The sequence below is a fragment of the Pseudonaja textilis genome, unplaced genomic scaffold (assembly GCF_049901715.1).
Source record: "Pseudonaja textilis isolate UNSWEBS1 unplaced genomic scaffold, rPseTex1.2 PTEXCTG41, whole genome shotgun sequence".
Lineage (NCBI taxonomy): Eukaryota > Metazoa > Chordata > Lepidosauria > Squamata > Elapidae > Pseudonaja > Pseudonaja textilis.
The window spans coordinates 28,189-48,223 of record NW_028262676.1 but is presented as its reverse complement, the minus strand read 5'-3'; the positions used below and the strand labels follow the sequence as shown (position 1 = coordinate 48,223).

The window sequence follows — 20,035 nt, the reverse complement described above, 5'->3', positions numbered from 1 at the left end:
GCACCTCATGTCCAGGAACAGCTCTTTCTGTGGGTCAGGAATCAGGGTCCCCCTTTTCCTTGCAAACCTGGGGCCCTGAGGGAAGATCCCGGAATCCTGTTGGGCTGTTTCACCTCCGTTTTGAACTCCTTTCCTCGGAGAACTTCGACCTCTTTGCCATCATTTCCAGGTATTTCTTTCAGCAGGGAAAAATATCAAGTAATGTTTTGGAAGAAATTTTGCCAGTAGAAAAGTGCAAATATATTGTGGAATAATCCAGATAATCTCTTCTGTTGCAATAGGATAGAATAGAATTCTTTATTGGCCAAGTGTGATTGGACACACAAGGAATTTGTCTTTGGTTCATAAGCTCTCAGTGTACATAAAGAAAAAAGTAAAATGCATTCATCAAGAATCACAAGATACATCACTTAGTGATAGTCATAGGTTACTAATAAGCATATTAGGGAACAAATAAAACAATATACATTGTAAAGATATAAGCAACACGGTTATAGTCATAAGCTGGAAGAGATGGGTAATGGAAGGATGAGAAGAATTTACCAAGACTTTATAAAACGGTACTAATATTTCGTGTGATTTTGATTCTGTGCCTCCGTTGATACAATCAAGGATTATATTAGCTTGTTTGGCTGCTGCTGCATACACCTGACTCATGTTTAAGGGATCATCCATTTGGATTCCCGAGGTCCCTTTCACAGTTACTGGTTTTGAGCCAGGTTTCATATAACCTGTTTTTCCTGCCAAGGTGTAAAACCTTACTTTTCTCCACATTAAGTTTCAGTTTGTTGGATTCGACCTTGTCTTATTTGGATCAGAAAGGCAAAATATGCATACACATAAAAATCTATAGAGACATGGTGGTTAGAATAAAGTACTAGAGGCTAACTGTCCACAGCCAGGAGTTCGATCCTGACGTGCTCATGGTTGATTCAGTCTTTCATCCTTCTGAGGGCATTAAAATGAGGATCCAGATTGCTGGGGACAATAAGCTGACTTTGTAAACTGCTCAGAGAGTGTGGTAAAGCATTGTGGAGTGGTATATAAGTCTAAGTGGAATTGCTATTGCTATATAGTTTCTCCTGAATGCGGATCCTTTTATGAGAAGAAGGTGACCATTCTGGGCAAAACTCTTTCCACATTTGTATGGCTTCTCCCCTGTGTGGCATCTTTTATGGGAAATAAGATTACATCTATGAGCGAAGGTCTTTCCACACTACATGCATTTAAATGGCTTCTCCCATGTGGATCCTTTGGTGGATAATAAATCCACTACTATAAGCAAAGGTCTTTCCACATTCCATGCATTTACAGAGCTTCTCCCGTGTGGATCCTTTCATGGGCAATCAGTGTACTGCTCTGAGTAAAGGTCTTTCCACACTCTATGCATTTATATGGTTTCTCCCCTGTGTGTATCCTTTCATGGGAAGTAAGTGAATTGCTATGAGCAAAGGTCTTTCCACACACTATGCATTTATATGGTTTCTCCCCTTTGTGGATCCTTTCATGGGAAGTAAGTGAATTGCTATGAGCAAAGGTCTTTCCACATTCTGTGCATTTAAATGGCTTCTCTCCTGAGTGGATCTTTTTGTGGCCACTAAGGCCACTTCTATAAGCAAAAGTCTTTCCACACTCTATGCATTTATACAGCTTCTCCCCTGTATGGATCCTTCCATGGGAAGTAAGCGTACTGCTATGAGCAAAGGTCTTTCCACACTCCATGCATTTATATGGCTTCTCCCCTGTGTGGATCATCTTATGGGAAATAAGATGACCTCTCCGAGCAAAAGTCTTTCCACACTCTATGCATTCATACAGCTTCTCCCCTGTGTGGATCTTTCCATGGGAAGTAAGTGTACTGCTATGAGCAAAGGTCTTTCCACACTCTATGCATTTATACAGCTTCTCCCCTGTGTGGATCATCTTATGGGAAATAAGATGACCTCTCCGAGCAAAGGTCTTTCCACACTCGGTGCATTTATATGGTTTCTCCCCTGTGTGGAACCTTTTATGGATAGTAAGTGTACTGCTCTGAGTAAAGGTCTTTCCACACTCCATGCATTTATACGGCTTCTCCCCTGTGTGGATCATCTTATGTGAAATAAGATTACCTCTCCGAGCAAAGGTCTTTCCACACTCCATGCATTTATATGGTTTCTCCCCTGTGTGGATTCTTTTATGGATAGTAAGTGTACTGCTCTGAGTAAAGGTCTTTCCACACTCTATGCATTTATATGGTTTCTCTCCTGTGTGGATCTTTTTGTGGCCACTAAGGCCACTTCTATAAGCAAAAGTCATTCCACATTCTGTGCATTTATACAGCTTCTCCCCTGTGTGGATCCTTCCATGGGAAGTAAGTGTACTGCTATGAGCAAAGGTTTTTCCACACTCCATGCATTTATATGGCTTCTCCCCTGTGTGGATCATCTTATGGGAAATAAGATGACCACTTTGAGCAAAGGTCTTTCCACACTCTATGCATTTATATGGTTTCACTCCCAAGTGGATCCTTTTATGGATAGTAAGTTGCCTACTTGTTCTAAAACATTTTCCACATTCCAAACATTTATAAGTCCTCTCTTTTGTGTCAATCACTTTTTGAGATGTAAGAAAGTTATTCCCAAGAGAAAGAATGAATGTCCCATTATAATTTTGTCCATTGTGTCTTTTTATAGCATCATCTCCTATGTTTTGAGTTAAATACTGTTCATTTACCTGTACTTTAGCTTTGATTAGATTTATACTTTTTTCAGTATATTTTTTCCTTATTTTCTCTTGTTGTGCAAGAAAGTCTTGCATCAGAGCATCAGTGGAAGATGAGCTTTCTTGGTTGCAATTCTTTGACTGGTTTCTCTCATAGCTTTCGAATTCTATTTGAATTCCAAACTTTTCCGTTCCATCTTTAGCATTGATCACTTGGAACAGTTCACAGGAATCTTGATTCTCCTGCCCAATATTACCTTCAAAGCAAAAGGGCAATTCAAATGATAACAAGGTTAGAGAAAAAGATCAAAGTGTTGAAAGTCAAGTGAATTTACTTATGAATTTGTCAGAAATTCCGTTAGATTGTATGTTTGCATGCCGACAGTGGTGTGATATGGATATGATAGTTGCTATATGAATGAGTCATGAAAGCTTTGATAATATCTAGAAAAACATCTCTTTCTTTACGATAATCTCTATATATGCTTATCTCACTCAGTTTTGAGTTAGGGAGTAATCAAGGGAAACATCCAAGGAGGAATTAGGAGAAAATGTAAGATTTATAGTGGGGCCTTAATTTCAGCAGAGACCTGTGAGAAATTAAACAATTTTCAAATAAGCTCCTTCTTCCCCAGTGTACCTTGGAGCAGCTGCTCCATGGTGTCTGTCTGGCAGGAGGGACCTCCGCTTGGTCCGTTCCTTGCTGAAGCCTCCCATTACCTTGTAAACACTCTTTGTGCTGAGACTGGAAATGTTGAGATGGTTCAAGAATGGCTATTTCGCTGCCCCAAAGTCTCATCAGCTTGCAAGGGCTCTACGGCCATAACTGGTACAGGTGCCGGTTCTTAGAGAACGGAGGCCTAAAGTACTTTAGTATGAGATCACACAAGCCCAATAGTGCAAGATCTCAGGCTACTAATCTGTGATCTCGCACTAAAGTACTTTAGGCCTGTGTTCTTTTAAGAACGGAGGACTTCACAAGATCCAGGAAAAAACTATTTGAAAACAGTGAGTGGACTGGGTCTCAAGTACTGGAGGAGGGCTGGTCATAACTTGACACGGTCGCTAACTGAACTGTCATAACTTGGGGATTACTAGAACCCTAGGATGCTCTGAGTCACACTGCATGAGGCCTTTGTTCTTGAATTGGATTTCATGGGCTCCCATGGGCTAAGTGTGAAACTTCTGTTCTCACACAATTTGGGGAGGTTTCAGAGGACAAATGACAACACACTCCTCTCACTTTTTCAAAGGCTGCTTCTCGGCACCTCCAGAGAACACATAAAAGCACATCACATTCTTTTCAGCCTCCACAGATAAGTTCAAATAGAAATGGGAAAATAAAGATAAGAAATGGCACAGAAAGCATCTAAGCAAAGAGACATTGACTCTTTCCTTCCTTGGAACATGACAAAGCCAGAGCCTTTCCTTCTCCCTCTCAGAAGATGATATCTGATCAGTGGTTATTTAATAAAAACTAACTATAATCTCTCTTCTTGATTGGGGACTAGAAAACTCTTACCCAAAGAGACCACGTTCCTATGGTTTTCAAGCATGACTTCCGAATGCAGAGCTTTCTGGTCAGGATCCAGCTGAGACCATTCCTCCTCAGAGAAATACACAGCCACCTCCTCGAAGGACACCAGACTCTCCTGAACGTGGAAAAAAAACAGGACAGGAGGATTCACAAGATCTGTTCATCTTCATCATTGATTTAGACAAGAGGATAGAAGGGGAACTCATCAAATTTGCCAACAAGACCAGATTGACAGGAATACCAACACTCCAGAAAATGCACTTGACATACAGAAGGATCGACAGATTGGGCCCCATCTAACAAAACGAAAGCAACAGTGAGAAACGTAAGGTTCTACATTTAGGAAAGAGCAACAAAATGCACTGGCATAGAATAGGTGATACCTGGCTCAAGAGTAAGTGCAACAGGGATTGTGGAGTCCTAGTAGACAACCACTTAAACCTGAGTCAGAGTCAGAGAAGAGGAACAAAAATTATTAGTGGACTGGAGGCTAAAACATATAAAGAACGGTTGCTGGAATTGGGGATGTCCAGTTTCATGAAAAGAAGGACTAGGGGAGACATGATAGCAGAGTTCCAAGAAGCAATGGATGGAAACTATTCAAGGAGAGAACCAACCTACAAGTAAAGAGAAATTTCCTGCCAGTGAAAACAATCAGTGGAATGACTTCCCTCCAGGAATTGTGGTTGCTCCAACACTGGAGGTGTTTATGAAGAAACTGGACAGCCGTTTATCTGAAATGTTATAGGGCTTCCTGTCTTAGCAGGGGGTTGGACTAGAAGACCTCCATGATCCCTACCAACACTGTTCTATTGCATTGTTCCCAAATTCCCAGAGCAGAGATATGCACTAAGTTAAAAGGCTGTGCGTCACGTAAGTCCTAATTTTAGGTGAGAAAATGGGAAAATCTGAAAATTGCTTTCACTGAAGAAATATTTGGGGAAGTTTTGTCAAGTTAATTGATTCTGCAAAACCTTCAGCGGCTTTCACTAAAGTAATTTTGATACCACCAACCATGTTATTATCCTGGGGCGGCTTCAGGGGATGGGAATGGGAGGCTTTGTATTTCCTGGTTCATTTCCTTCCTCTGTGACAGCTCTCAGTCAGTGTTGATAGGAGGGGGAGATATCCAGCCGTCGCCCACTGCTTTAGGGGCTCCGCAGGGCTTGGTACTCTCTCCTCTTCCATTCAACATTGATATGAAGACACTGGGTAAGATCATCCATCAACATGGACTGAGGTATCACCAATATGCTGATGATACTCAGCAGTATTCTCGGCCCATGGTGAGTTAAGTGATGCCATCTCCTCCCTCTCACAGTGCCTGAAGACTGTTAGGGACTGGATGGGGAGCACTGGGTTGAAACTAAACCCTTTCAAGGCAGAGTGGCTCTGGGTTTGGGGTTCGTTTGCTCAGGTAGAATTGCCACCTTAATCTTCGATGCAGTGGCACTACCCCAAACAGACCCTGTGCATAATCTAGGGGTTTTCCTGGATCCATGACTCCTGCTTGAAGAGCAGGTGGCAGTCGTGGCTAGGAGGACCTTTGCAAAACTTCGAGTTGTTTGCCAGTTACACCCTTTCCTGGACCAACAGTCCCTACTCACAGTCACTCCTACCCTAGTCACTTCCTCTCTTGACTATTGCAATGCGCTCCACATGGGGCTGCCCTTGAAGAGCATCTGGAGGCTCCAGTTGGTGGAAAATGCAGTAGCCCATATGGTTTTGTACAGACCCCGGTTTTTAAGGGTTTTTAAAAATGATAATGTGGCAAGTGTGAGTATTTATTTTTCATTAGCCTTGCACAATTGCGAGTCGAAGAATTACCAAAAAAAAAAAAAAAAAGGTTCCCTAGCAGTTCCTGCCACTGTGATACATTTATTCCTATTTCTTGAAGGACTTTTAAAAATTTGCTTCTTGTAAACTCAAAGTAGGAGGAGAGCCTAGCAGAACAAGATAAGCAGAGGAAGCTATGCTGGTCGACAGCAACTTCAACCTGCTATTCTGGTCTCCATGTTGCGGAAGAACATGAAAATAATCCCGGCCAGACAAGGGGGGAAAACAGAAGGACAGAGCCCTCTGCACACCTGCTTCACTTCCTCTTTTCCTCTTACTTTATTTGGAGGTTCAACCGCTGTTTGATTTCCATCATAAAAACCAGAAAGCTTCATTCTTTGTTTCTCTGTAAGGAATAAATAATTTCCAAATGCATAATTAACAAAATAGAAGGAGGTATTCTATAGGAGAGAAGAGAGAGCGAAGGGAAGACAGATGGGGAATCAGAGGATCTTCCATTACCTCTTGAGGTGTCCTGACTTTGATCTTCCCAAGGGATCCTCCTGAAAAATAGCTCCTGAGGGGGATTTGATGGGTTCTTCTTTCCCTCAGCATCTCTGATCTCCACAGTGCAGCACTTCAAATAGGAGGAAGGAAGGAAGAAGCAGAATTAATGTACATCACATGACATAAAGTGGATTCTTATATTCGGAACACAACCTCAAAGCCCCCAATATCCATCCGTGTGGCTGAATGGGAAAACAATGGAACAATGTCCTACCAGAACTGGAGAACTGCCTCGTATTATGAACGTGGGAGAAGTTTGGGAAGGAGGGGGTGAAGCATTCAAGCCCTCTCTCTATTTATTCCCTTCTGAGCTCCCTGAAGTCTCCCACCTGCCACTGGAGCTGCTCCTCCGCCTGGCTCAGGAGGAAGCCTTCCGCCAGGGCCACCGCCTGGGAGCTGGTCTCTGCTCCACACTCCCGCACCCAGCCCTCCATCTCTGGGGGCAAGAGAGCCAGGAGCCGCTCCAGAACCACCAGGTCCAGCATCTGTGCTTTGCTGTGCTTTCCTGGTCTCAGCCATCGCCTGCACAAGTCATGGAGTCGGCTGCAAAGTCCTCGGGGACCCTCAGCCTCCTGGTATTGGAAGGAGGTCCAGGGTGGAACTTCTGAAAGGAGGAGGGTTCCCTCCTGCAGGACCTTTTGCCTGGTTCTGGTCCAGCTCTCCCCACAGCTCCCAGGCTGAACAGCTGCGGGGCCTTTTCCACTCCCCTCCTTGGCCAAAGGAGGTGTCTCCATCCTTTCTCTCTCCGACAGAGCAGCTCCAAAGGGCTCCAGGGGTCTCCAGGGGCCTCTTCCTTCACAGGACCATTTCTGGGGTTGCAGGACAGATCCCTGCCGGTCCTCCCCCCGCTCCCTCCCTTCCCTTCCCCGCAGAGGAAATCCTGGTTTGCCAAGGCTGCCGAGGGCTCGGCTGTTCCGGATCTGGGAGGGAGAGAAAAACCGAAGCCCAGGATCAGAAAGGGGGATTCAGCTGCTGGACCAGCTTCCCACAACCTGCACAGAGGCCCAAGCGGCTCCTCCCAGCACAGGGCCCAGAGCCTCCACCTCGAGCAGGGCCGGGAAGGAGACAGCTGGAGAGGCCGCCTCCTGCTTCTCTCCCCTTCCAGAGACAGGGGGGTGGGCCATCGGGGAGCCCGCTGCGAATCCTGCCTCCTCCTCCTCGCCCAGCTTCTCTCCTCTTATGAGGGCTGCTGGGGAGCATGGGACCCAGGAAGAGTTTACCCCTCACCCAGGGCACGTCTGGATGTCCCCCCTCTACACTGTCCCATATCCTGTCCGCCTCCTGCCGCGCCCCAGGGATTAAGGACAGCGATTGCGGCGTCGGCTCAGTTATGTCACTTCCTTCGCTGCCACCTCTGACAATGCAGCCGTGACGTTCGCCCTCCAGTGGCCGAATGGGGAAATGCCTGGAGTTCCCTTCCCTTGGGGGAAGGCAACCCCTGTTGGATTTGGGGCAAAGGGCCAGGATGGTAGAAACAGTGGGAAAGAGGAGCGCATGGGAGGGGAAAGGAGGTGGTGGGGATGATGGGCTTGGGAGTAGCGGGAAAGGCCCCTCTCCATGGCTCCCTGTTAGACAAAAGCTTCCACGTCTGTGCTTCTTTTCCCCTTTTTACATGAACCCAAATGCCTTAAAGGAGGTTTTCATCTTTCTTCTGTGGGGTTTCTAGAGCGGTTTTCTTATTTCTTATCTATAAAATGCAACTCCACCCTCCATCTCTTTCCTTAGGTCCATTTCTATATTTATTTAGAGGAGAGGAGAGAAGAGAGAAATCTTCTCTGTGGCAATCCCTCAGATATTGGAAGATGCCACCATGTCTCCCCTCGTCCTTCTTTTCCTCAGACCAGACACACCCAGTTCCAGCAACCATTTTTTAAAATATCTTTTAGCTTCCATCTTGGTTGCTCTTCTCTACACTCTTTCTAGAGTACCAAGGTCTTATTTATTTTATTATAGAAAACAGAAAAATAGAAATAGGAAATTAAGGGAAGGAGAAAGAGGGGAAAAGAAAGTCTGAGGTACAAGAGAAAATAAAAGATGTTGATTCCTTTTTAGCACAGTGCAAGATTTTTAAAAAACCATTCCAGCGTGACAATTTCATCTAAAGCAGAGTCATTTTGGGTCTTTTTCTTTCGAACACTTTAAATGTGAAATTATGCCATTTAATGGCTGGAGAAGGAAAACCTACAAAGTGGCTGAAGGAGGGAGGGCCCCGCCTGAGGGGATCTGCGCTCTGATTGGTTGTTGAGGGTGGAAAGGGGCGTTTCCGTCCCCCCGCCTTTACTTCTCTGGGTTGCTTGAGATTTACCTCAGGATGTTTCTTTCTTTCAAGGAGAGGAATTGCCTTTTTCTCCCCTGAAGTAAAGCGGTGCCTTTCCCTGGTTTAGCTGAGGGTTTCCCAGGGCTTCCCTTTGGATTTTGTCCTTCCCCCCTTATCATCCAGTGCAGCAGCTCTTCGTACAGCACCAATCTTCACATTTAATGAACGTGTGTGTGTGTGTGTGTGTGTGTGTGTGTGTGTGTGAGAGAGAGAGAGAGAGAGAGAGAGAGAGAGAGAAATGTGTGTCGAAGAAGAGGAGATGTTTTTCTCGGACTTTTGAGCTGGCGGGGGGAGGGCAGAACGAGGTGAAGCACCAATGGGAATTCTCCTTGATGCAGTCATCAGTCAAGGCCAGAATTGTTTGTGACCTGAAGAAGGCGGCGAGCGTCGGGCGCAGAGAACGAAGATGAAAGTGGACGGGGGGGATCCCTTCAGTCTTAGGGGCTGCAGCTCAAGAGGGGCGGGTTTCATGGCAGGCCCTGCGGGGACCCTCCACTCACTTTCTTCACGATTCTCAACTAGACTTTCTTCTGTGGGCATGCAGGGGTGAACTAGGTGTCCACTTATGTTCCCAAACTGTCCCAGGTTTTCCTCCCAGGGAGTTCAACAAAGTAGAAGGGAGGGAAGGACGGAAGAACGGAACAGCATGGAAGAGAAGAACAGAGTTGGGAGGGACCTTTGAGGTCTTCTACTCCAACCCCCTAGTCAGAGGCAGGAAACCCTTATTCCATTTCAGACCATCTCTTTGACAGAATAACAGAGGAAGAGACACTGGAGGTCATCTAGTCCAACCCCATCCCCAAAAGCAGGAGACTGCACCATTTCTGACAGAGGGCAGTCCAGGCTCCTTTTGAAAGCTCCCACAACTTCCGAAGGCAACTCCTGTTCGCCTTCCCTCCGGCGGCCCCTTTGCCAGGAAGGGAGCCAAAGATTCCGGGAGGGAGGAGACCGGCCCCACATGATTGTGGGGGGGCACTTCCACCCAGGAATAGTGTGGGGCCGAGGAAAGGAAGGGGGTGGCCGGGAGAAGTGCCCCCCCTTGGCGGGCTGGAGGGTGGAGGGGCCTGGGCCGGCTCTGGCAGCGGGACACTCTTGGGCACCCCCAGCCGCCTTGGAAACGCGCCGCCCCTTCCAGGCAGCCCCGGGCAGTGATGGGGGCTTCATGCGGGTAGCTTCCCCTCCCTCCCCTCAGCAAGCCTGGCCTGGAGGAGCAGGGAGAGTGACGGGCCGAATGGCGGAGGGTCAGAAGGCGCGCTCCGACGTGGCCCCAACACCCGTTCCCAGCGAGTCCCCTCTGTCCCGAAGTGGGGTTGAACGGGGAGGGGAGCTTGGAGGAGAAGCCCGGCTGGCTTTCCTTTGGTGGGAGCGGGTGGTGGTGTTGCAGACCCAATAAAACTCCAATTCTTTCCCGCAATCACTGGGAGACAGAAAAGCCCAGCGGTCCAGAGTCCCAAAAGGGGGGATGGGGAGGGTCTGTTCGTGGAAGGGTCGGGGAGGGAAGCTGAGCGGGAGGCTCTTCCGAGACGGTCTCTCCTCCCGCCCCCCCCTCCCCAGACTCCCCCCTCCCGGCTTCCTTCCCTTGCCTGGTTTGGAAGGGGGAGGGGCAGGAAGGGGGGGACCCCCGTTGCTGAAGGACTGAGAGGGGGGGAGCGGAGAGAGAAAGACGGGCTCTTTGCCTCCCCAGCCGCTCCGGAGCCTCTTCCGAGGGAAGCGAAGGGCCCCCGCTGCCCTTGGGAGGAGGCAGCAAAGGCAGAAGGCGCCGCAGCTCCAGTCTTGGAGCTCCCCGTCCCCCGCAGTCCGGAGGAGACTCTCTCCCCCCATTTCCTGGTTCGCTCTCTGAATCCTGTTTTTATTTTTTATTTCCTGGGGAGGGGAAGGAGAGACACTCCGCAAAATGGGGGCTTCAATCTGGCACCGGTGCAAAGTCCTGATTATTAAAGGCGGGGATGGGGAACAGATGTCCTTCCTTTCCCAAGGACCCCGAGAGGGAGAGGGAGAGGGAGAGGGAGAGAGAGAGAGAGAGAGAGAGAGAGAGGGAAGGTGGACAGAACAGAGAGAGAGTAAATGACAGCCTGGGAGAATTTCAGCCACAAAGAACAGCTGCGGTTACTTTTGCTGAGAGCTTCAAAGAGAAACAGGATTTTTAATGAATATGACCAATAACGAGCCATAATATGCAGAATTAAAGGAAGGAAGGAAGGAAGGAAGGAAGGAAGGAAGGAAGGAAGGAAGGAAGGAAGGAAGGAAGGAAGGAAGGAAGGAAGGTGAAATCACAGAAGGGAAGGAAGGGAGGTAAGGAAGGAAGGAAGGAGGGAGGAAGGGAGGGAGGGAAGGAAGAAAGATGTGATGGCCCTCCAGAGGCTCCTACTTTACCCTCCCATCGTTCCCGAGTTGTGCCGCGAAAGGAAAGAGCCACCAGGGAGAAGTGAAGTAATAAAAGAGGGGCTGAAATTCCTCCCAAAATCTCCTCCTTCAGGTTAAATAGCCCCATTGGCCCTTTGGGAGAAACGCGTCTCCCTTGCTCGGAACTCGGAACGGAACGTCTGGATGTACCGGCTCCTTCTAGTCTCCCCCCCTCCAACCCCCCCTTTCCTTCTATGGGTCAGGAAGACCCCCCCCCTTTTCCTCGCAAAGGGGCCCCTGATGAAAATCCCGGGGTAAATTTTGGACCGTTTCTCCTGCGCTTCCTGCTCCTTTCCTCGGAGAACTCTGACATAGGTTGGATTAAATGACCTCCAGGATCCCGCCCAACTCTGTTAATCTGCTATCTGGCCACCCTCTCAAGCTGTCTAAGAATCTATATACTTTTTTCAGATTGCTGGGGGACAATAAACTGACTTTGTAAACTGCTCAGAGAGTGTGGTAAAGCGTTGTGAAGTGGTACATAAGTCTAAGTGGAATTGCTATTGCTATATACACTGCTCAAATAAATAAAGGAAACACTTAAACAACACAATGTAACTCCAAATCAATCACACTTCTGTGAAATCAAACTGTCCACTTAGGTAGCAACACTGATTGACAATCCATTTCACATGCTGTTGTGCAAATGGAATAGACAACAGGTGGAAAGCATAGGCAGTTAGCAAGACATCCCCAATAAAGGAGCGGTTCTGCAGGTGGTGACCACAGACCACTTCTCAGTTCCTATGCTTTCTGGCTGATGGCTTGGTCACTTTTGAATGCTGGTGGTGCTTTCACTCTAGTGGTAGCATGAGGCAGAGTCTACAACCCACACAAGTGGCTCAGGTAGTGCAGCTCATCCAGGATGGCACATCAATGCGAGCTGTGGCAAGAAGGTTTGCTGTGTCTGCCAGCGTAGTGTCCAGAGTATGGAGGCGCTACCAGGAGACAGGCGATGTGGAGGAGGCCGTAGGAGGGCAACAACCCAGCATCAGGACCGCTACCTCTGCCTTTGTGCAAGGAGGGACAGGAGGAGCACTGCCAGAGCCCTGCAAAATGACCTCCAGAAGGCCACAAATGTGCATGTGGCTGCTCAAACGGTCAGAAACAGACTCCATGAGGGTGGTATGAGGGCCCGACGTCCACAGGTGAGGGTTGTGCTTACAACCCAACACTGTGCAGGACATTTGGCGTTTGCCAGAGAACATCAAGATTGGCAAATTCGCCACTGGCACCCTGTGCTCTTCACAGATGAAAGCAGGTTCACACTGAGCACATGTGACAGATGTGACAGGGTCTGGAGACGCCGTGGAGACCATTCTGCTGCCTGCAACATCCTCCAGCATGACCGGTTTGGCAGTAGGTCAGTAATGGTATGAGGGGGCATTTCTTTAGGGGGCCGCACAGCCCTCCATGTGCTCACCAGAGGTAGCCTCTTCCATTAGATACGGAGATCCTCAGGCCCGTTGTGAGACCATATGCTGGTGCAGTTGGCCCTGGGTTCCTCCTAATGCAAGACAATGCTAGACCTCAAGTGGCTGAGTGTGTCAGCAGTTCCTGCAAGATGAAGGCATGGATGCTATGGACTGGCCCACCTATTCCCCAGACCTGAATCCAATTGAGCACATCTGGGACATCATGTCTCGCTCCATCCACCAACGCGATGTTGCACCAGACTGTCCAGGAGTTGGGGGATGCTTTAGTCCAGGTGTGGGAGGAGATCCCTCAGGAGACCATCTGCCACCTGATCAGGAGCATGCCCGGGTGTTGTAGGGAGGTCATACAGGCACGTGGAGGCCACACACACTACTGAGCCTCATTTTGACTTGTTTTAAGGACACTACATCAAAGTTGGATCAGCCTCTAGTGGGTTTTTTTTTTTTCACTTTAATTTTGAGTGTAACTTCAAATCCAGACCTCCATGGGTTGGTACATTTGATTTCCATTGATAATTTTTGTGTGATTTTGTTGTCAGCACATTCAACTATGTAATGAACAAAGTAATAAGAATATTTCATTCATTCAGATCTAGGATGTCTTATTTTTGTGTTCCCTTTATTTTTTTGAGCAGTTGTAGTTTGTCCTGAGCGTGGATTCTTTTCTGAGAAGATGACCATTCTGAGCAAAACTCTTACCACATTCCATGCATTTTTTTTTATTTGAGTATATGCTTTATTTTTATTCATAAACATTTTGAATACAGTATATTGCCAGGGAATATTATTTATGAAAAAGAAAAAACAAATATCAATATTATGTATAAACTTGTGCTGTCCAGCCAGTGTATGGGAATTGGATAGTTAGCAATTGTGAGCTGTCCCCTTAAGGAAATGCATCATGGTAAATGTACTTAAGGTAGCCTGGGAAATGTAGTCCATGTCACGTGACCATATCTGTAATCCTGAGTGGTCACTAAATTGACCCTCGAGAAGTTGGGGGAGATTTTCCTCACTCTTGGCTGAACTCATGGACTACTTCTATTGCTACAACATGACGGAAAAAGGATAGAAAATAAATCATCTTTTTACCTACAAGGCAGATATACAAAGGATCGGTCATTAAAGAAGAACTTCATCAGATATGTGAGTTATGAGGATACCTGATGCACCAATAAAAGTGATTTTGTTATATTTTGTGGAGTTTTATCTATCTGCATCTGTACAGGATACAGAACAATACTAGTAACAAAAATGATAATGTAACAAAATAATTTTAACTCATTCCTTGTGTTAGCTTATTTATACTACTGTTAACTATATCAACATATTCCTAATTGTCAGACCTCTTTGTATTTAATTCCTACATAACAATAATATTCCTTCACCTAACTTCTAGTGGGAGATAACATTTCATCTATGAGCAAATTCCATACATTTATATGGCTTCTTTCGTGTGGATCATCTTATGGGAAATAAGTTTATATCTACAAGCAAAGGAGGCTTTTCTCCTGTGTGGAGCTTTTTGTGTCTGCTAAGTCCACTGCTATAAGTAAAAGTCTTTCCACACTCCATGCATTTATATGGCTTCTTCCCCGTGTGGATCATTTTGTGGCTTCTAAGGCTCCTGCTCCACGCAAAGGTCTTTCCACACTCCATGCATATATACGGCTTCTCCACCGTGTGGATGATCTTATGGGAAATAAGATGACCACTTTGAGCAAAGGACTTTCCACACTCTGTGCATTTAAATGGCTTCTCTCCTGTGTGGATCATCTCATGGGAAATAAGATGATGTTTTTGAGCAAAGGTCTTTCCACACTCCATGCATTTATAGGGTTTCACACCCAAATGGATCCTTTTATGGATAGCAAGCTGCGAGCTTCTTCTAAAACATTTTCCACATTCCAAACATTTATAAGTCCTCTCTTTTGCGTCAATCGTTTTTTGAGATGTAAGGAAGTTATTCCCAAGAGAAAGAATGAATGTCCCATTGTAATTTTGTCCGTTTTGTCTTCTTATAGCATCTTCTCTTTTGTGTTGGGTTAAATAGTTTTCATTTACTTGTACTTTACCTTTGAATAGGTTCACACTTTTCCCATTATATTCTTTCCTTATTTCCTTTTGTTGGGCAAGAAAGTCATGAGTTGGAGCCTCACTAGAAGATGAGCTTTCCTGATTCCAATTCTTTGACTGGTTTCTCTCATGGCTTTCAAATTCCATTTGAATTCCAGACTTCTCAGTTCCACCTTTAGCATTGATCACTTGGAACAGTTCACAGGAATCTTGATTCTCCTGCCCATTATTACCTTCAAAGCAAAAGGGAAATGAAAATGACAATGAGGTTAGAGAAAAAGATCAAAGTGTAGAAAATCAAGTGAATTTTCTTATGAATTTCTCCAAAATTCCATTAGGTAGTATGTTTGCAAGCCTATACTGATGTGATATAGACATGTTGATTTCTATATTCATGTCATGAAAGCTTTTAAAATATCTAGAAAACATATCTTTCTATATGAAAATCTCACTCGGAGTCAGTTTTGAGTTAAGGAATAGAATAGCTTGATTCCCCCTTCTTTGTGGCAGCCCCTGAGATAATGGAAAACTGCGATCATGTCTCCCCAGTCCTTCTTTTCATTAAACTAGACATACCTAATTCCAGCAACCATTCTTTATAGGTTTTAGTCTCTAGTCCCCTAATCATCTTTGTTGCTCTTCTCTGCACTCTTTCTAGAGTATCAACATCTTTTTTACAATCGTGGTGACCAAACCTGGCTGCAGTATTCCAAGTGTGACCTTACTAAGGTATTATCAAGAGATATTAATGCTTCACGTGATTTTGATTCTTCTATCCCTCTGTTTATGCAGCATAGAAATGTGTCGACTTTTTTGGCAGCTGCTGTACATGACTGGCTGATATTTACATGGTTGTCCACTAGGACTCCAAGATCCCTCTTACAGTTATTACTATTGAGCAAGGTGCCACGTATACTGTACCTGTGCATTTCTTTTTTGCCTAAATGTAGAACCTTTTATTTTCACCATTGAATTTCATAATAATCAGGGGAAATATCCACAGAGGAATCAGGAGAAAACTTCAGATTTATTGGGGCACTGCAGTATTTTAGGCTTGTGTTCTTTCAAGACCTGATCCAGGGCAAAAGTCTTTGAAAACAAAGAGGCCTTTCCTCTCCTTTGCCCTGGATCTGCTGTAGGCCTTGTTTAGCAGTGAACAGAGGCCTAAAGCACTGTAGTGCGAGATCATGTGAGATCAATAAGTGCTAGATTTTCCATTACTGATCACGCGTATCTCTCACTACTCTTTTTTCTGCAAAGGCATGAAGTAGGCAAGGGAACCAATGGCTTGCCACATCGTCGCAATGTACCATATTTTTCAGACTATAAGACAACTTGGTTAAAAAAAAAAAAAAAAAAATCCCCTGTTTTTTTTTTTTTTTCCCTCCCCCACCCCCAAAAAACCCCCCAAAAAGTTTGTTAGATTCCCCCCCCCCCCCCCTCCCCCGCCCCCCCGCCCCCCCCCCCCCCCCCAACAAAAAAAAAAAAAAAAAAAAACAAAGAACCCGAACCCAAAAAAACCCCAAAAACCAAATACCAGCAAAAAACAAAAACCCAAAAAACCCAAAAACCAAAAAAAAAAAAAAAAAAAAAAGATAAAAAACCACATAGACATTTCCACCCACTTTTGGGGAGGGGAAAAGTGTATCTTATAGTGTGAAAAATATGGTAAGTCCCTGCGAGATGGGGTGGGGGAATAGGTAGGGTGAATATTTCAGCGCCTCTACTGTCATTCAAAAGTGTGAATGATGACCGTGGAGCTGCAACACTCATAAATTTTGGGAGTGGGTTTCAATACTTGCGGAGGACTGGTCGTAACTTGGAACATTTGCGAAGTGAACGGTCGTAACTCGGGGATTACCTGTACCCTAGGATGCTCTGAGTCACACTGCATGAGGCCTTTGTTCTTGAATTGGATTGGGAGAATGCTCTTCCATGGGCTGAGAGTGAAAGTTCTGTTCTCACACAATTTGGGGAGGTTCCAGAGGACAAATGACAACACACTCCTCTCACACGTCCTCCAAAAGACACACAAAAGCACACCTTGTTCTTTTCAGCCTCCATAGATAAGTTCAAATAGAAATGGAAAAATACATATAAGAAATGGCACAGAAAGCATCTAAGCAAAGAGACATTGACTTTTTCCTTCCTTGGAGCAACACAACACTTTTCCTTCTCCCTCCCAGGAGACAATATCTGATTAGTGGTTTCTTAATTAAAAAACTAACTATAATCTCTCTTCTTGAACTCTGATTGGGGACTAGAAAACTCTTACCCAGAGAGACCACGTTCCTATGGTTTTCAAGCATGACTTCCGAATGCAGCGCTTTCTGGTCAGGATCCAGCTGAGACCATTCCTCCTCAGAGAAATACACAGCCACCTCCTCAAAGGACACAAGACCCTCCTGGACATGGAAAAAAGAACAGAACAGGAGGATTCACAAGATCTGTTCATCTTCATCATTCATTTAGACAAGAGGATAGAAGGGGAACTCATCAAATTTGCAGACAAGATCAAATTGACAATACCAACACTCCAGAAGATAAACTCGAGATATAGAAGGATCGACAGATTGGCCCCCATCTAATAAAACGAAATTAACACTGAGAAATGTTCTACATTTAGGAAAGAAAAACCAAATGCACTGGCATAAAATAGGTGATACCTGGCTCAAGAGTAATAAGTGCAACAGGGATCTTGGAGTCCTAGTAGACAACCACTTAAACCTGAGTCAGCACTATGCTACAGTTGCCCCCCCAAAAACCCCAACAGAATCATAGGCTGCATTAAGAGGGATAGAATCAAGATGACATGAAGTGTTAGTAACACTTTATAAGGCCTTGGTAAGACCACACTTGGAATATTGCCTCGTTTTGGTTGCCAGATGTAAAAAAGATCTTGAGACTCTGGAAAATGTGCATAGAAGAGCAATAAAAGTTATTAGTGGACTGGAGGGTAAAACGTATAAAGAACGGTTGCTGGAATTGGGTATGTCCAGTTTCATGAAAAGAAGGACTAGGGGAGACATGATAGCAGTGTTCGAAGAAGCAATGGATAAGAACGATTCAAGGAGAGAACCAATCTAAAAGTAAAAAGAAATTTCCTGACAGTGGAATGACTTGCCTCAGAAATTGTGGTTGCTCCAACATTGGAGGTGTTTATGAAGAGACTGGACAGCCATTTACCTGAACTGTTATAGGGCTTCCTGTCTGAGCAGAGGGTTGGACTAGAAGACCTCCAAGATCCCTACCAACTCTGTTATTCTGTTCCATTGTTCCCAAATTCCCAAAGCAGAGAGATGCACTAAATTAAATGGCTGTGCGTCACACAAGTCCTAATTTTACGTGATAAAATGGGAAAATCTGAACATTGCTTTCACTCAAGAAATATTTGGGGAAGTTTTGTCAAGTTCACTGAATCTGCAAAACCTTCGGTGCCTATCAGTAAAGTAATCCCACTTCTGGATCAACTGATCGTTCTGTCTGTCATTGATTGATCTAGTAGTCTGAGCCATTGGCTGAAAGGAAAAAAAGAAAGAGAAAATTCCCTGGGAAAGTCATTTCTGAGCTGTTGCAAAGCGGGAAAGTTTGATCTCCTAATCGAGACGCAAATCAGAGGATTGGAAATTATTTTCTAGCCCAAAGTACCGTGATTACATGCTCAACAAGCCACTCCCTTTGGATTTTAATAATGTGCTTTATTTTTTAATACGATTTGCTTATTTTTGAACTCCAGGTTGTAAATAAGGCTTTTTAAAAATGGCAATATGGCGATGTGCGTATTTATTTATTTTTCATTAGCCTTGTCAAAGAATTACCCCCTCCCCAATGGCTCTCTAGCAGTTCCTGCCACTATGATACGCTAATTCCTATTTCTCAAAGGACTTTTAAACTCAAAGCTTCTTGTAAACTCAAAGTTGGAGTTGGAGCAGAACAAGATAACCAGAGGAAGCTATGCCGGCTGACAGCAACTTGAACCTGCTATTCTGCTCTCCATGTTGTGGAAGAACACGAAAATAATCCTGGTCAAAAGCGGGGAAAACAGAGGAGAGAGCACTCCGTACACCCGCTTCGCTTCTAGGGAAAATAGAAATCTAATATTTTTTCCCTTTCTTACTTGATTTGGAGGTTCAACCGCTCTTTGATCTCCCTCATAAAAACCAGGAAGCTTCATTCTTTGTTTCCCTGTAAGGAATAAATAATTTCAAAATGCATAATTAACAAAATAGGAGGAGGTATTCTATAGGAAAGGAGGGAAAGCAAGACAGATGGGGAATTGGAGGATCTTCCATTACCTCCTGAGGTGTCCTGACTTGGATCTTCCCAAGGGATCCTCCTGAAAAATAGCTCCTGAGTGGGATTTGATGGGTTCTTCTTTCCCTCAGGATCTCTGATCTCCACAGTGCAGCACTTCAAATAGGAGGAAGGACGAAGCAGAATTAATGTACATCACATGACATAAAGTGGATTCTTATATTCAGAAAACAACCTCAAAGCCCCCAATATCCATCCGTGTGGCTGAGTGAGAAAACAATGGAACAATGTCCTACCAGAACTGGAGAATTGCCTCATATTATGAACATGGGAGAAGTTTGGGAAGGAGGGGTGAAGCATTCAAACACTTTCTCTATTTATCCCCTTCTGAGCTCCCTAAAGTCTCTCACCTGCAGCTGGAGTTGCTCCTTCTGCTCCTCCGCCTGGCTCAGGAAGAAGCCTTCCGCCAGGGCCACCGCCTGGGAGCTGCTCTCTGCTCCACACTCCCGCACCCAGCCCTCCATCTCTGGGGGCAGGAGAGCCAGGAGCCGCTCCAGAACCACCAGGTCCAGCATCTGGGCTTTGCTGTGCTTTCCTGGGCTCAGCCATCGCCTGCACAAGTCATGGAGTCGGCTGCAAAGTCCTCGGGGCCCCTCAGCCTCCTGGTATTGAATGAAGTTCCAGGGCTGAACTTCAGAAGGGAGGAGGGTTCCCTCCTGCAGGACCTTCTGCCTGGTTCTGGTCCAGCTCTTCCCACAGCTCCCAGGCTGAAGAGCCACAGAGCCTTTTCTGCTTCCCTCCTTGGCCAAAGGGGGTGTCTCCATCCTTCCTCTCTCTGGCAGAGCAGCTCCAAAGGGCTCCAGGGACTCTGGGGAGATCTCCAGGGTCCTCTTCCTTCACGGGACCATTTCTGGGGCTGCAGGATGGATCCCGGCTGGTCCTTCCACTCCCTTTGTTCCCCACCCC

At 45.6% G+C, this 20,035-nt stretch overlaps 3 protein-coding genes across 9 annotated transcripts in view; 1 reads left to right on the top strand and 2 right to left on the bottom strand.

The window, feature by feature from the left end:
* LOC113453304 (uncharacterized) overlaps window positions 1-20,035 on the top strand; it is a 54,208-nt gene that overhangs the window by 19,321 nt on the left and 14,852 nt on the right. The window lies entirely within an intron of this gene.
* On the bottom strand, window positions 286-19,893 carry LOC113451572 (uncharacterized). Of its 4 annotated transcripts, none has more exons than XM_087918746.1 (6): window positions 7,811-7,933; window positions 6,913-7,503; window positions 6,539-6,653; window positions 6,355-6,422; window positions 4,226-4,355; window positions 286-2,960 (listed from the first exon to the last, which is right to left on the bottom strand). In XM_087918746.1, the coding sequence occupies exons 2-6, from the start codon at window positions 7,315-7,317 to the stop codon at window positions 1,309-1,311; spliced, it is 2,370 nt and encodes a 789-aa protein (XP_087774872.1). In that variant the 5' UTR covers window positions 7,318-7,503; window positions 7,811-7,933; the 3' UTR covers window positions 286-1,308. The 4 variants fall into 4 exon arrangements, with proteins under 4 accessions (XP_087774872.1, XP_087774869.1, XP_087774871.1 ...); XM_087918743.1 differs by having other exon boundaries at window positions 7,627-7,883; XM_087918745.1 differs by lacking the exons at window positions 6,539-6,653; window positions 6,913-7,503; window positions 7,811-7,933 and adding exons at window positions 19,111-19,225; window positions 19,480-19,893.
* Window positions 13,443-20,035, bottom strand: part of LOC113453586 (uncharacterized) — a 33,332-nt gene continuing 26,739 nt past the window's right edge. Inside the window, exon 7 of the mRNA XM_087918754.1 lies at window positions 13,443-15,048. Within this exon, the coding sequence (XP_087774880.1) occupies window positions 14,201-15,048 (848 nt within the window). The 3' untranslated portion in view covers window positions 13,443-14,200. The remainder of the gene's footprint in view (window positions 15,049-20,035) is intronic.

Bases quoted from the DNA above. Each gene is read 5' to 3' on its own strand.
- LOC113451572 (XM_087918743.1), bottom strand. From the start codon at position 7,707: ATGGCCCACCCCCCTGTCTCTGGAAGGGGAGAGAAGCAGGAGGCGGCC. The intron at 6,654-6,912 runs GTGGGAGACTTC...TCCTATTTGAAG, and splicing joins AGGAGCAGCTCCAGTGGCAG to TGCTGCACTGTGGAGATCAG. The intron at 6,423-6,538 runs GTAATGGAAGAT...TATTCCTTACAG, and splicing joins AAGTCAGGACACCTCAAGAG to AGAAACAAAGAATGAAGCTT.